This window comes from Oryctolagus cuniculus, chromosome 13 (assembly GCF_964237555.1).
Source record: "Oryctolagus cuniculus chromosome 13, mOryCun1.1, whole genome shotgun sequence".
NCBI lineage: Eukaryota > Metazoa > Chordata > Mammalia > Lagomorpha > Leporidae > Oryctolagus > Oryctolagus cuniculus.
In genome coordinates, this window is record NC_091444.1 from 37,825,662 (window position 1) to 37,842,239 (window position 16,578).

The 16,578-nt window shown below is 54.2% G+C and overlaps 1 protein-coding gene across 1 annotated transcript in view; it reads right to left on the reverse strand.

Annotated features, from left to right (window-relative positions):
- Positions 1-16,578, reverse strand: part of CAPN8 (calpain 8) — a 69,027-nt gene that overhangs the window by 15,385 nt on the left and 37,064 nt on the right. Inside the window, exons 6-12 of the mRNA XM_051821387.2 lie at positions 16,451-16,534; positions 13,725-13,810; positions 11,585-11,659; positions 10,687-10,847; positions 7,304-7,479; positions 4,169-4,180; positions 845-1,056 (exon numbers count right to left, since the gene is read on the reverse strand). Of these exons, the coding sequence (XP_051677347.2) occupies positions 845-1,056; positions 4,169-4,180; positions 7,304-7,479; positions 10,687-10,847; positions 11,585-11,659; positions 13,725-13,810; positions 16,451-16,534 (806 nt within the window). The remainder of the gene's footprint in view (positions 1-844; positions 1,057-4,168; positions 4,181-7,303; positions 7,480-10,686; positions 10,848-11,584; positions 11,660-13,724; positions 13,811-16,450; positions 16,535-16,578) is intronic.

A 16,578-nucleotide genomic window follows, 5' to 3' on the forward strand; every position in this document is an offset into this window, starting at 1 on the left:
ATGTCACATGTATGTGTGGTATGTGTATAGTATGTAGATAATGCGGAGAGATGTAATGGAAAAGCCCTGTGTGCAGGAAATATTGAGTGTGTGTGGTACATATGTAGGCTATGATATGTCTTATGTCTATGTGGTGTGTGTATACTGTGTGTGATGTGTAGTATGTGATGTGAGTTGTGTGTGGTATGTGATTTGAATAGGTAGGATGTGTGGTGTTTGGTGTATGCAAGTGTGGTATGGTGTATACATATGTGTGTGCTGTGTGTAGCATGTACATGTAGGGTGTGTGAGTGGTATGTCCATGTAGGGGGTGTGTGTAGTGTGTTCTGTAATACAGAGTACACATATGTGTGTTGTATACATACAGGGTGTGTGTGGTATGACATGTACATGTACATGTACATGTAGGCTGTGCACATGTGTGAGATGTGGCATGTAGTGTAGGGTATGTGTGTAACTGTATGTGTGGTGTGTTGTGAGGGTTGTGTGTGTGGTGTGTACACGTGTGGTGTGGGTGTGTATGTATGTGCATGTGTGTGTGTAACAAGGAGGAGGTGGTGCTCCCCTCCTGACCCTGTCCTCTGGGCCTTCCATGGCCCCTGGGTGCCCCTCAGCCCTCCGGCCAGGCTACACCAGTGCCTTTCTCACCAGCCTCTCCCAGGGTCCTAGTGAGCAAGGCGGAGGGCACAGGAGGAGACACCAGCACAGGACCTTGGGGGCTGTGGTGTTTTACAAACTTCTGAAAACAGAGGTGCCCCAGCCACAGGACCCCCACGCCCTGCCCTTTCCCAAGGCCGCCCCGTGCTCAGACAAACCCCGCCGGGTAGAGGGAAGGGGGACGCACAGGGCCTTGGCCTTCTTCTCCGAGAACACCCTCAAGCAGAACTCGCCGTCCTTGAAGGGCTCGAAGGTGGACGGCACCACCAGGTACTCGCCGGGGGGCAGCCGGGTTCGGCTGCACACCTCCCGCAGGTTGATGAAGGTGCCGGAGCGGGCGGACGGCTGGTGGCCCAGGAAGAAGTCCCGGCCCAGGTGCACGTCTGTGTGCCTCTCCAGCTGCACAAAGCAATAGGCAGAGTCAGTTTCTCCTGAAATCCTGGAAGATGCCATCCGAAGAGCTCAGTTTTATTGCGCTGATGTAAGGATCGCTGATTTTTAACACCGCGTTAAGAGTCAGGGGGCCTTGAAGTCTGTCCAGCACTCACTGTGTCAATCATCCCGTGTATTCTGAGCACCTTCAGTGCCAGGCCCAGTTTGAGGCACTGACATTGACTGCATGAGCTTGGCCAGACCCCTATCCCCCATGGGACCTCCCTGGTTAAACAGTCTCAGGGGCATATGTCGTGGTGCCTGGAATTAAATGGCCCCACCCCATAGCAGAGTGCCTGGTTCAGGTCCTAGCTACTCCACTTCTGGTCCACCTTCCTGCTAATGAGAATCCTGGGAGGCAGCAGGCGATGGCTCAAATACTCGAGTCCCTGTCACCCCCATAGGAGATGCACACGGAGTCTCAGCCCAGCCCTGACTGTTGCAAGAACTTTGGGAGTGAACCAGCAGATGAAATCAATCAATCAATCAATCAATATCTCTCTCTCCCTCCCCCTCCACCCTTCCCCTGTCACTTTCTATTACTCTGCCTTTCAAATAAATTAAAAAATAAGTAAGCATTTTACAAGAAAACGAAGGGTTGAACAGCAAGGTCTCCAATCTGTACTAAGGTTCTCTTTAGATGTTTTTTCCTCTTGATCCTACAGACTCTTGTTCTGCAGCATCCCTGGGGGTGTAGCATTGACCTTCCAGCTTAGGGCTGAGGCTGCAGAAGAGGACTTAAATCTTTGTCCTCAAGCAAAAGCAGCCAGGGGGCAGCTGAGAGGGAGGCAGGTGCAGCCAGGCCCAGGGTGGGGCCCCTCCTGGTCCCCTCAGGACCTTGGTGCTCCTGGGACAGGGGAGGACGGTCCCATGACCCACCTGCTTGTGGAGGAAAAGGAGGAGGCTGTTGGTGCGTGACATAGGCTAATTAGTGACTGCAGAGTGCTTCTGAAACACAGGTGCCCACGTTGCTGCTGCTGTAATGAGGCCTCCCCACAGCACTGCCTCTTTGTGCTCAGTCTTCATCAAGACACCTACGACAGGGCAGGTGCTGACGAGCAGCAAGGGCTGTGACTTCCATGTGACCTGAAGCTGGACTGCCCACTGCGGGGTGGACAGAGTCCTCAAGGGCACCAGACCCTCCTGGGATCCCTGGTCTGTTAAGCAGGGGAGGGAAACAGGGCTACCTGCCCCACCATCCTGGCCAGGACTCATGCATAGCTGAGGTCCCCTCTTCCCACCAGGAACCCCAAACAGGCAGGTGTCAGAAGGTGTCTGGCCCTCAGATCTTCCCCTGCCATGTCAGCAGCAGTGACGGGAGGTGGGTGGAGCAGGTGTAACAGAGAGTGGGTCTCAAAGCTGGCCAGGGACCAGTGTGAGCACTAGAGTGGGTGAGAGACAGACTTGTTAGAAACAGATTCTCAGACCCTTTCCAGGCCTGCAGAATGAGAAGCTGGGGGAACAGGGCCCAGCGATCTGCGCTTCTACAAGGCTTGCAGCAGACTGATTCTGAGGCACCTTCAAGCTGGACAACCTTGGACCTGAAGACCCCCCTGGCAGAGCGCAGTACCCATGGTGACACACTGAGGGCACTGCTGGGGGAGGGGCCGCAGTGTGTGTGTGTGTGTGTGTGTGTGTACAGCATTGCACTCAAAACAAGCCGACTGCACTTAACTCTGGTGCTTTCGGTGCCAGGACACTGAAAAGCACTCAAGTGAAAATGTAATTAAAAGTTTATTTTGGGGGTCAACGCTGTGGTGTAGCAGGTAAAGCTGCCACTTGCGGTGCCTGCCTCCCATATGGGCACCAGTTCAAGTCCCGGCTGTTCCACTTTCAATCCAGCTCTCCGCTATGGTCTGGGAAAGCAATAGAGTATGGCCCAAGTGCTTGGGCCCCTGCAAGGATGTGGGAGACCTGGAGGAAGCTCCTGGCTCCTGGCTTCTGATTAGTGCAGCTCCAGCTGTTGCGACCATCTGAGGAGTGAACCAGCGAACGGAAGATCTCTCTCTTTCTCTCTACCTCTGCCTCTCTGTAACTCTGCCTTTCAAACAAATAAATAAGTCTTTTTAAAAAAAATCATTGCCTTTAAAAGAAGTTTATTTTGGTGCAGAAAAATTTGCAAACCCTGCATAGTTTTTCCCTAATAGGCATTCTCCCCATGAACATTTTGAAGATCTCTTGTATTTTCAAAGTCATCCAAGCCTCCTTCCTCCATAAGCAGTTACATGCATGTGTGAGCCAAGGGCAGGGTAGACCCCAAGTCTGCATCCTTCAGCATGGCATGGGATGGGGCCATGACTTTGACCCCCACTGGCACCCACTGCATAGCTAGCTAAGTTCAAGAACCTGCAAGTACAGGAGTAAGACTGTGTGCAGCAGGGCCAAGGCACCTCTGCATAACAAATGCCCTTGACTCCCACTGTGGGGAGTCCCATTCAAAACCCTGATGGAGTCCTGAAAGCACTGGGACTTTTATAAACCTGTGATTCCTGGGTCCCCCACTACCACCACCACCAATTCTGATATAATCGCTCTGGGTAACAAGATTTTAAATGTTCCCATAGTTGCTGCAAAGGAGATCACTGGGCTGACTTAGTGCTGGCAGCGCTGAGATGCACTCTCATGGCAGGCCACAAGAGCCACCTCCTGGGTGTCCCCTGGGGCTCTCGCCTCCAACCAGCTAAGGCAGGTGGTACAGGCGAGCGAAGGCCGGGCTGGTGGCAGGAAGCCCCGATGTGAGTGTGACGATGATGACAGCCTCCCTAATCCAGTTGTAAGTTACTGAGGAGGAACAGGAAAAGCTGGCAGCCAGATATCTATTACTGGGAGCCTAAACTGTGCTACAATCATCTTGTTCTGAGCAGATGAACAGGTGCAAGGGCAAAGGTCACCACTGTGCTCTTTCACGGGAACCTGGCCGGAGGGACTTGGGACTGTCTTTACCAACTCGCAGGGCTGCCCACTCAGCGCTTCCTACTGAGTCCCTGTGAGCCATCACGTGAAGCAGATACTGCTGGATGCCCGAAGGCCGCCAAGCTATTTCTTACCAAAGGAAGGACGCCTGCCAGCGCTCACGTACCTCCTTGGGAACCTGCAGGGCAGAAGAAAAGAGCAGGTCACCTGCGAGCTCCCAGGTGCTCCTTTGTGTCTTTGTATCCCCCAGTACCACCACCATTCCATCCTGCAGACAGGCATGCAGCCCTGGGCCACCAGACCAGTCAGCTACTGAAATCCGGGCAAGCAAGAGGGACTCCACACTCTTATTTTCTAGTTGGATAATCTACCAGGATCCCAGGTTCTTCATTTAACCTTGAGGGTTAAATGACATCTAGTATCTTATGGGCCTACAGACCTAATACCTAATATCTTAGGCTACAGACCTAGCCTTCCAGAGCGAGGGATCTCAGCCACATGCAGCCAGAATTTATCTTGCCCTTGGCTATGGTGAGTGGTCCGAGAACAGGCACATGACCCAAGCTGGGCCCATCAGAGGCTTTCTAGGATTCCGTAACCAGAATTAAGAAAGGGAGTCCTTCCTTTCTGATATCCAGAGGTGGAGAAATTGAGACCAGGCCAATGATGTTGACCCTGGAGGGGAGGGGAGAAGTGTCCCACTAGCTTCCGAGTCCTGAGTCCCCCAGTCCCTCTCCTTACTCTGCATGATTTCTTTTCCCACTGGCTTAGTCTGAGTTAGGCTTTCTCGCATACATTCACTACTGGATGGGTTGCCATCCACACAGATCAGCTCTCAGATCAAGCAGGAGCTGGGCTGGCAAAGGGGATTCAAATTCTTGTTCTGTCCCTCGCCCCCAGCTGCCCTACCACACAGGCCCTGCTGACCAGAAGGGCAGGGAGAGTCTTGTTCACAGCATTGAGAAACAGGGCACCGGGAGAAAATGCCCATTAGCTGGCCTGCTTGCCTCCCGAGCTCCTGTCTTTCACCGGCAGCTGAGGTGGCAAAGTCCAGGGCTGCCATCATTCCTCCTTTAATTTGAGTTTCAAACCAAAATCACCCTTGAAGAGCCCTCATGGGGATTTTCCTCTCCACTCAGCCTAAAAGCTGCAGCCACCCTCAGCAGGGCCTTTCCTAACCAGCTCTGCCATCTCCATTAACAGCTCGGCCGTCGCCACCGCCCCGTCACGTGCTCTGACTGCAGCGTGGCGAGAGCCACGGGGCAGGAGTGAAGCCAGGCAGAGCAGCGAGGCGGGGGAGCAGGACGGAGAGGGACAGCCCCTGTCAAATGCAGGCTCCCACCCCCGGAACGAGCCGGCAGGAGCCTGTGGTCACCGCACGAAGGTAAGCCAGGGGCTGCTGGACAAGCAGGGCTCCTTAGCTTCAGCTGGATCCTATCTGTGTTTCAACTGGTGGCAGATTTCCAACGTCAAGCCAGACCATAATGTCAGACAGTTAAAACCAGCAAAGGAGCTATAGGGCTAGGAATGCAGTACCCCTACAACCCAGCATGCCCCTGCCCACAACCCCAGCCACTCCCTGCAGCCCCACACCCTCCACAACCTAACTTCAGAACTGTTTCTGCTCACACAAGCCATGCTCTACATTATTTGCCTCTGGCCATAAGAAGAAAGACCATGGCTCACATCCACTGCAGTATTTTATAAGCAGCTGTAACTTGAGGCCTGAGAAACGGACTGCTTTATATAATATTTGTGAAAGCAAACAGCATACCACACAAATCTTTCAGCCTCTGAACAAACACTTGGCTGATGTGGCTGCATAAGGTGGGCCTGATGAAGAAAGACCTAGTGGCCACGGTCCTTGAGGGTCCCACCCTGCAGCCACACCCACCTACTCTCTGCTCTGCAAAACCATCACTTAGACACACACGGTGCCCCCTCTGGCTAGAATGCTCTCCCTTCGCCACCTCTGAAATCCAGCTCATCTTTCAAAGCCCTGAACAAACGCCCGCTCCTCCATGCAGCTGCCCCTCTTCCAGGAGACCCCAGCGCACCCATGTTGGTCCCTAGCTCCTGAGCACCCTCGGGCAGTGTCCCCAGCTTTCAGCACTGCACCTGGCACATAGCAGGTGCTCCCTGAAGTTCCCTGCATTGATGTGCATTTACAAAGTGACCTCTCAGGCACTCCTTGGTCCCTAGAAGCAGAGTCTGGTTTTGTTCTATTTACATTCTAGGTAGGAATGGGAGGGCTGAGCTGGAGCAGAACTGGAGCTTATTTATTTGCATTAAGTAACCTGCCATCAAGTAGCAATTCTTTTCTAACTCCATCCTTCCAACACAAAACACACACACACACCCTAAACTCTCTAGCCCTACCTTTCAGAAAAGGATAAAGGAAGGGGTTGGGGTGGGGGGGTATGAGCTTGACAATTGCACATGTCCTCACTGGTGGCTTTTACAATGGCTATTTTTCATGCATTAATTTATCCTGAGATATTGGGCCTCCAGCCAGCTCTTAGTCTTCCTGATTAGAACTGCATTTTTCTCAAGAAATTCATTTGTAACAAAATTGTAAGAAACAAAAAACCAAAAACTCCACCACAAATCCCCCTGGAATTTGTTATAAGGAATCTTTGCCTGTATTAAAAAAAAAAAAAAAAAAAAAAAGGTGGGTTCCAATTTGTTCCTGGCCAGACTTGTCAAGATCCAAAGGTCTTGCTTCGACATTACCACTGAGACTGCTGGAGCCACAGAGGGCCGGTTACTGGAGCAAACCGGCCCCTGAGCAGGGGTCACAGCCCGAGACCAGAGACAGCTGTGTTCCCCAATGCAGAGACACCAGAACCAAAGATGGCCACTTCCAGCAGCCACTGCCCCATGGGTTTTGACATGTCGCTAGGCTCCCCAGAGTGGGAGGAAGCCGGCGTTCATCTTTGGCTCCCAGATCCAGCCTCCCTTCCCTCACTAAGCAAGGTTCCTTCTATGTCCCCGCAAGCGCTTTAGGTCCCCTACTGTTTGGCTCCTCTCTCCTGGGAAGGAAATCTAACAAGCAAGCACATTTACACTGCCCTCGATGACAGGCAAAGTTTAACGAATCAAGTTAACCGCAGACTTGAGACACAGGAATGAATCTACAGTTGCGGAGTTCAGGCCTCAGTAGCAGGCCACTGGGAAGGGTGCTTGGCGAGCAAGAACAATGCTTGGCTAGAAACATTCAAGCCACAGGGACGATGTATGCTCAAATGACTGCCACAGACCCAAGACAGCTCGCGTACGGCTAAGGCTGAACCCCGCTCACCTGGTAGACGGCGTAGCCGATGCTAAGCATGCCCTGCCCCATCCTCTTCTGCCGCCTGCGGTTCTTCTGCATCAGGCCCAGCAGCACCGTGCAGCAGGGCTCACCGGCGCTCTCCTCCTGGTCCTCATCCGCCTCGTCCAGGTGGATCTTGAACTGGGGATTGGTCCAGTACGTGGCTGGAGGTCACCCGGGGGAGGCGGTTCCCCGCGGTGGGTGAAGAAATGTGGAAGAATAAAATGAGAGGGGAGCACTTGGGTCATCCCAGGGAAAGCACCACTCAGGTGAGCAGACGGAGGAAGTGCTCTCCGCCCGGCGGCGGCACCGTCCCCTCCCCCCCCGCCCCCACGCCCACGCAAGCAGATGGGTCCCACACATTCACAAGGTTTGCATTTGTACATGTGATTCACCAGGAGCCCAGAAGTGCTCCACTGGGAATACTGAAGATCCCACAATCCCCAGGCTGCACTGTGTTGTGCTGGGAAGCGACCTCCAAGTCCCGTTGAGTTATAGTTTACATCTGCTTGTGCTCAGCTCCGGCCTGCCGACACAAAGCCCCTTCCTGGAGAAAGGGAGGTATCTCGAGTAAAAAGCCTGACCCTGGGACAGGCGCGGACAGGATGCCAGGGCAGACATGCCACCACAGAGGGCTGTGCCTGCCGGGTTGTGGGCCCCATACTCGGCCTGGGTCCTACCTCCGAGAGCATCCTAGCTCCAGGTCCCAGCCGGAAGCCACCCTAGGATCCGATCCTCTGTCCAGGGACCCAGGGTCTCATGGGATGGCGTCAGTGACCACAGCCCACTTGTGAGACACACTCCCTCCAAGAAGTCACGTAACAACGCACAAGGCTATCAAGACTCGGTCCTGCCACACCTCCCAAAGGGAGTTTAAGAGAATCCTTTTTTTTTTTTTTTTTTTTTTTTTTTTTTTTTTGACAGGCAGAGTGGACAGTGAGAGAGAGAGACAGAGAGAAAGGTCTTCCTTTACCATTGGTTCACCCTCCAGTGGCCGCCGCAGCAGGCGCGCTGCACCGGCGCACCGCACTGATCCGATGGCAGGAGCCAGGTACTTCTCCTGGTCTCCCATGGGGTGCAGGGCCCAAGTACTCGGGCCATTCTCCACTGCACTCCCTGGCCACAGCAGAGAGCTGGCCTGGAAGAGGGGCAACCGGGACAGAATCCGGCGTCCCGACTGGGACTAGAACCCGGTGTGCCGGAACCGCTAGGCGGAGGATTAGCCTAGTGAGCCGTGGCGCCAGCGAGAATCCATTTCAATAATGAGCATGCAAGCCAAGGTGCAGAGTCAAAAGGCTTGTGCTAGGGCACACAGCAGCTCTGTGGCAGTCACGCAGCGAGGACAGAGCCTCAGCAGGGCCAGTAATGCTGCGTCCTGGGGCAGAGAGGAGTTGGGGGGGGGTGTCAGGAGGGGGTGGGGCTTCTCTCACATCCTCTCAACAGGGCCCACTGTGATGGATCACCCATGGCACTCCCAGGAAACCCAGAGCCGTCCACCATGTCTATTTTCTCCTAGCAGGGAGATGACTTATTCATTGCCACCTGCCCAGGCTCTTCAGTTCCTGACTTTAAGGCGCAAGTGAAGGATTTTAAAGCCAAGTATTTATAGATTCCAGAAAATATTCTGTAATCTTCTTTCCAAAGACGAGGACGAGCCATTTCTTCCTGACCGGGAGCAAGCACACAGACGGGCCTGAGATTTGGTTCCCACAGACATCTTGGGCACCCCCTACAGTTCTGCACTCCCAGAACAATCCGGGAAGATTTGGCAAGCATTTGCTAAGAGCTTGCTAATGGTGAGCATATTTTAATTTCTCCCAAATGCGCCATCACTGCAAGCACTACACTTTTTTGTTTACTCTTTAACAGGACTAGAGGTAGAGAATGGGCCATAAAAAAACAGCTCCCGTTTGTACCACGCTGCGCAGTCGAGCAGGCACCTGCTGGCACACTCCGGCTCACAATGCTCACCGCATCTGGCTGGAAGGGATTAGGAAATGAAGCCCAGGAAAGGAGAACACCCCTCCCAGGGCCCCCCAGCTGTTAGGCTGAGCCCCAGGTGCAGGATGTGAGCTGCTGCCAGAAGGGGAGCTTTGGGGGGAGCGAGAATGCAGGAGGAGAGACTTTTCAAGAGCATGATTGTACCCGCGTGGGACTTCATTGTTTTTTAATTTTTGTTTATTTTCATTTTTATTTGAAAGACAGAGATAGACAGAGATCTTCTACCCACTGGTTCACTCCCCCAAATGCCCACAACAGCTGGGGCTGGGCCAAGCCAAAGCCATGATCTGGAAACTGTCCAGATCTGCGCGTGTGTGGCAGGGACCCAGGCGGGTTACCTGCTGCCTCCTGTAGGGTGCACGTGAACAGGAGGCTGGAATGGGGAGCAGAGCCAGGACTGGAACCCAAGCACTCCCATCTGGGATGTGGGCATCCCAAGCGGCGTCTTAACTGCCTTGTCAAACACCACTCCCGTGTGGGACTTTAGGATAACGCAACTTCCACAGACAATGTGCTGTGCTGAGGAGAAAGCAGCTGGCCCTGCCCCAGCGCTGAGGGCCCAAGTCAACCCACACAAATCAACCAAATCAACAAGGATCAGCAGCAAACCGGCTGGAGCGTGGGGCTTGGGAAGCGGCGTGGGCCGAGAGGGGTCCTCCTTGCTTCACTTCTCCTTACAGAGGTGGGCTGGCTTTGTCAGTTTCTTCATCAGGTGTGGGTTCAGCCTAGGAGGAGTCTATACACCGATCTATGAGTGAGCTTTTGTGAACCCGGAACGTTTCCCTTCGTTAGTAAGATAAGAAGCCCGCGTTAGTGCCCAGGCAACAGGTGCACCACTTGGGTCCCAGCAGGGATCGAGCCCAGTGGCGCCCTTGGGAGCAGGCGGTGGGCACACACAGGGAGGCTGTCCTTGAGCCACACTCTCTCACCCTTGCATCTCCGGCTCAGGTGAAGACACAGAGCAGAGCCGCCCCTGTGCTGGGTATGGGCCACGCTCCCTCAACACACCATCAGCCACGCTGTCCCAGAGCTCAGTGGGGGAGGTGGAAACGTGTAAGGAGGACCGTGGGGATCGGGAGCAGCTGAGCAGGAAGAAGCGAGGGGGCGCAGCCATGGCCAGCTGGGTGAAGCAGGGTGGGTCTGAACACATAGAGGCTGAGATAGGACCTGCGGCCCACCTTCGTTTCCCTGGCCTCCAAGCCCCCTAACCCCCACCCCTGCCCCAGGGAGAAGCAGGGCCTCCCGAGGGTGCCCAGGAGCCAGGAACAACATGCAGAGGAGTAACCCAGAGATCACAGAGGGGCTCGCAGCTCCAGGAGGGGAGCGGGGGGGGGGGGGGGGGCAGGGCCCAGGCCGCCTCAGGGCCTTACCTGGGTAGTTCTGGCAGCCCCCCGCGGTGGAGCCCCGTGTCCAGCGGCCGTTGAACAGGACCAGGTTCCACTTGTGCACTTCCTCACTGCTCAGGGAGTCTGGGGACAGGTTGCAGATCTCCAGGCGAGAGAACTGTCTCAGGAAGTCTGAAAATGACATCCTGGGCGGGGCAGGCAGAGGAACCCAAGGGCTCTCAGTGGAAAAACAATCGAAGCCAAGTGCTGGGCACCACAAAGAGCCCCGTGAGCATCCGCAGAGGCCACAGCTGGCCAAGGGGTCCCCACAGCCCACCGCCACAAGCGCACAGGGACTGCCATCCAAATTCCTGGCTGTGGTTGGCGTCTCTGTTCTTGGAATGAGCTCCCCTTGCCTATCTGCCCCCAGGCAGAGTCTGAGCCATAACCTGGAAGAGGTCCCAAGAGGTGATCTGAGCACAGCCCCTGCCTCTCAGTTGGGTCAAGGTCAAGCCCACAGGAGGCTCCTTTCCATTTGCTTCTCAGTGACCTCCAGCGGAGACGTGGGCACTAAATTGTAGCACAGCTAAAAGGCGGCCCTGGAGTCTTCCTGAGCCCACAGGATGGAGGTTACCCTGCTGTGATGAAGACCAGAGCTTCCCGCAGAGACACAGAAGCAGTGCTAAGACCACCGAGGCCACGGCCCACGGGCTGATGGCTAAGCCACAATGAGAGCCCAGGCATCGTGGGTTGCATGCTTCACGCCTGCTGCCACAGCGGTAGAACCAGACCAGGGCCAAAAGGGTGAAAGCCCCCATGGCCAGGAACCACGATGCCCTCCTGGAAGACTCGAGTCCCACCTGCCAGAGACGGGCTGCACTGCCCATCAGATCTGGGGGGACCCCCACCCCGAGGCAGGGCTCTGCGGCAGAAACCCCCTCACCAGAACTCTCCATCCTCCGCTTTCTTGTCCAGCTCTTCCTTCCGCCTGGGATCGATGTCGTTCCACTCGGGGGCGCTGGGAGGAAAGAAAGGAAGCAGGGAAGTGATCGCGCCTGGGGGTTCCCACCTCGGCACAAGCCGTCCACTGCACTCGAACTTCCCAGTAAGGACCAGAAACAGAACATCCACAAAAGGCAGGTGTCGGGGGAGTGCATGGTCCGGGCGGCAATCCAGGCTGCGGCTCAGCCTCCACGGGGACCAGCGGGGGGTCTGGGACATATGGCAGGAGCATTATGGCCTGGCTCTACCCTTTGCGCTCCAGGTAAGATTCATGTTGCTCATGGCAGGGGTGAGGAAGTCCAGGAGAGCAGAGGTGAGGCGTGCACTCCACCACCATTGAGGCAGGCAGCCTCCTGGCTTACCCATCAGCCCAGGGTGAAGGCACTGGGAGAGGCCTATGCCTGCAAGAACTGCCCCCAAGGCCTGGTTTTCTAGCCACTTCCCTGAAGTGGTACCACCCTGGGAGGCCTCCCGCTGGTGGCCTTTCCCTAGCAACAACCACATATTTTGTTCAAATGCCATCTCCAGCTCCCTGACCTTTACAAAGTGAGGTTTTCCTGAAATACATATGCAGTGTCGAAGTAACGGTGCAGCATCGAGATCCACCTTCAGAGGGGGAAAAAATCTCTTCCCTAAAAATTTGCAGCAAAACCCAAAGGCCTGCTATCCCCAGATAAAAGCTGGGACACCCCCAAGCCTAGACTCTTCCTTGCAGTTGAACTCTAAGAGCCGGGGGATCCACGGGAGCCCTCCTAGGGCCCTTCATTCATTAAACATGAATTTGCTAAAGCAGCTCTCAGAAGGTGCTTGTTATAAACAAAGATTGGGGACACATGGGAGAATTCCAATAAGTCCAACCTAATCTCCCAGTTGGTTTGTTTAAACTTAAAAAAAATGGTAAAATCTAGTTAGACTATGGGCTGGGCCCAGGGATGTTACCCTCCTACTCCAACAGTCAACACAGACTATGCTGAGCTCTGTCTCCAGCTGGAGTCACCCCCAGGCCTCACCGGTCACCGCCTGCCACCCCTGGGCTTTCCCAGCCTGGGCGCAGTCAGAGCAAGGAAGCGAAGTCACAGCTTGGGAGCAACGGCCAGCACTCAGGATTAGATTCATCTGGTCTGATGGCCCTGTAGGGCAGCTGGCAGAATGGAGCTCTGGGGTTTTTTCAGTGTGAGCAGTCGAATGAAAAGGTTTTCTCATACAGGGGCTGCCCACCGCGGCCCGCGGGACAGGTGCACTTCACGACACCAGGCCCAAAGGAAAGCACAGCCGCTCTGAGCCTAACGGTGCGGGGATGAAGATGGTTACGTCTTCTCCCGATGTCCTCACAGAGGATGCACACCCGTGGGGGGTGCCCCTGAGGCTTAGGGACGGCTCAGGAAAGGGGGTGGCCACATCCACCCACACTTCTGGTGACTGTTCATCATGAAAATGAAGGGTGGCCCCAGCCTCCCTCGTACCAGCCGTGCTCAGCAGACAGCAACCCCCAGGCCTCCTCCATCCTCCTCCTGCAGCCAGGGCTCAGCCGGCCGGGACGCCCCCACCTCTGATCGACTCGTGCCCTCCAGTGGAAAGGCTACCCAAGAAGAGCCTCCCCAGCTTCTAGGGCGGGCACCACTCCCACCCAATACCACCTGCAGGGGCTGTGGCTCCTGGGTCAAGTTCCGTCCTCCCAGCATCATCCTTTCCCCTTGGTACAGCAGGCTGTGGCCTTTGTCAAAGTGATCAGCGTTTGTGAGTAGAAAGGGTCAGGCTGTGGGGGACCCAGGTGACCTTTGGGTCACCGTGGTGAGGTGGGCAGATAACAAGCAAATGCTTCCATGCTAAGCAAAACTCGACAAAGCCACCAAACCCTCAAATGCTAGAGCAGAGCAGAAATCCAGACTTGAGGAGCGCTGCTCAGTGGTTTCTCCATCGCTTTTCCCAGCCTGGACTCATCAAATCCTCGTTTCTGAGCAGGCGATGTGACTTCCGGACGGTGAGTGCCCCACGATCCGCCCGCCCCATCGTGCGGGTCTCCCACGACACCTTTCCCGGGAGGGAGCCAGGGCGGGGAAGGGAGGGAGGAAGGCACCTACTCATCGCTCCAGGCTCCTGACCATTCCACTTCGCCCCATGGGTTCCTGAGTCGGATCAGCTTCTCTGGGCGGCCGTGGAAATGCACCTGCAAGTGCCACACACAGAGAAGCAGCTGAGAGACGGCGCCCCCTGCTGGCCGGCACTCCCAGCAGCACCTGAAAGGATCTGCGTTAGGTTGTCGAATGTCCTGAAACGGCCAGGCTTTTATTTACTCTGAGGGCAGCTTTTCAGGCCGTGGTTGAATGCTCTTATTTTTCATGATGTGTGTGGATAATGAAGAATGGGTGTAGCACAAAAACCAGTTGATGTCTGCTTTGGCTTTGATGTAGATTTTATAGTTGACTCAGTTGACTGTGTTCTTTGTATCTGAACCCTCACGATGTTAAACATCCTCCAAATAGCTCTCAATGGCACAGCAGGTAGCAGTTAAGGAGGAGGCACAGTGCTAAGTCCCTCGAATGCATCAGTGCCTCATTTAACCACAGAACAACCCTGTGAGCTGCAGACTACCAGTATCTTCATTTTCCAGCTCCAAAATCTGGGACTCAGGGAAGTTCAGTGACCCAGCGTTGTCTTGCTAGAAAGTGCTGGATGCTGCATGGGAGCCTGCCTCCAAGGCCCACATCCCACCTGCTCTGCTTTGAATGTTGAAATTCCATCGTCGTCGTCGTCATCGTCGTCGTCATCGTCATCATCGCAGCAGTGTTTGGAGGTGGGGCTTTTTTTTTTAAAGGAAGACTTTTTTTCCCCCAAAGATTTATCTATTCATTTGAAAGTCAGAGTTACACAGAGAGAGGAGAGGCAGAGAGGGAGAGAGAGAGAGAGAGAGAGAGAGAGGTCTTCCATCTGCTGGTTCACTTCTCAGTTGGCTGCAATGGCCAGAGCTGTGCCAACCAGAAGCCAGGAGCTTCTTCCAGGTCTCCCACATGGGTGCAGGGGCCCAAGGACTTGGGCCATGCTCTACTGCTTTCCTAGGCCATAACAGAGAGCTGGATCAGAAGAGGAGCAGCCAGGACTCGAACTGGTGCCCATATGGGATGCCGGCACTGCAGGCGGCAGCTTTACCTGCTACGCCACAGCGCCGGCCCCAAGGTGGGGCTTTTAATAAGGGAGGGATTCACACCTTTCTCATGGGCCTGGGTTAATTCTCCTGGCAGTGAGTGAGCTCTAGGTCTCTCAGGACTGGATTATTTACTGAAAAAGTGGGGTGTTAGAAAGTGAGCCCCATCCCCACCTGTCTCTCATCTGAATGTGCCCTCCTGACTTCCGCCACGTGATGTAACTGCACAAGTGCCACAGCTGATGCTGTCACCCAGTGCTGGACTTCTCAACCCCCAGAGTCAAGAGCTAAACAAAGCTCCTTCCTTTATAAATTACTCAGGCTTAGGTCTTTGGTTACAGCAAAATAAAGCAACTAAGACATTGCCTTCCCCTCACCTTTACTGAACACTCGAGTATGACCCCCATCCCCGGGGCTCCTGCACACCTGCCTGCATCTGCGCACACACACACACACACACACACACAGTTAGGTCTTCATTGTCTTAATTTCCCCATATCCTCCATTATGCCCTAGCCCAAAGTTTACCCACACATGTTCCATTTGTGTTTACAGGCTTGACTTGACTAAAGAGCATATTCATCAACCATAAACACACGTGTAATGAGCGTCCATGCTCTTTGAATAAATAACAAGAACTGGGTCACCCACTGCACTTCCATTTTTGCATTGGCCATTGGGAAACCCAAAGCAAAATTAATTGTTCAACTGTAGCTCTGTCTTCAGCCTAGATGAATATATTTTACCTTAGTTACTTTCAATTGTAAACTGTTTCAAATTATTTTAGAAAGTAGGCAGAAAATAGAACTAAAAATAAGGGCCAATGTTGTGGCATAGCGGGTCAAGCCGCCGCCTGCAGTGCCAGCATCCTATATGGGCACCAGTTTGAGTCCTGACTGCTCCTCTTCCGATCCAGCTCTCTGCTATAGCCTGGGAAAGCAGTAGAAGATGGACCAAGTCCTTGGGCTCCTGCATCCATGTGAGAGACCTGGAGGAAGCTCCTGGCTCCTGGCTTCAGATCAGCACAGCTCCAGCAGTTGCAGCCAACTGGGGAGTGCACCAGCGGCTGGAAGACCTCTCTCTCTCTCTTTCTCTCTCTCTCTCTCTGCCTCTCCTTCTCTCTGTGTAACTCTGACTTTCAAATAAACAAATAAATCTTTTAAAAAAAGAAATAAAAATTATAGCCCATGCTTTCCCCTTGGGTTAGAGAGGAAGAAATGCCTGCGTGCCTTTTCAACCTTATATCCCACCCTGAAAGTTGGGACAGGCATTACTGTCTTTGTCCCCTTTGGGGATCCTGTGCATCTTCACAGCTTTACCTACATGAAAATACTCTTGGAATATACATACAGTCTAACTGGCATCCTCTACCTTCCCTAGACACACAACAGAAGAGAGCCCGAATCAAGTCAGAAGCCCCGAGCTAAAGTTCAGAGGGTTACACCCCAGTCTCTGCGTGGGTGAGTCGGGAGGGCCCTGGGAGTGAACGGAAGCTAACCACACACCTGCAGTGCTGGGGCTCTGTACAGCAGGCCACGGAAGCTCCAAAGCCAACCACGAGCCTTGTAGTGCCGATCACCCCTCTCTCTCTCTCCCTCTCTCTCTGGCCTGGATTTGTGGTAATACTGCAGCATAGAACCTCCCGCTCCTCTCATCAATTTGTACCTCTTCGACTCCAGTGACAGAGTACGCGTGACTCTTGACCAGCTTCTGGCTGGTGATGGCTTCTGTCTCAGCTGCATTGGAGACCTGGGCCGAATAGAAAGTGCACTCAGGGTGGCTGACCGTGACCT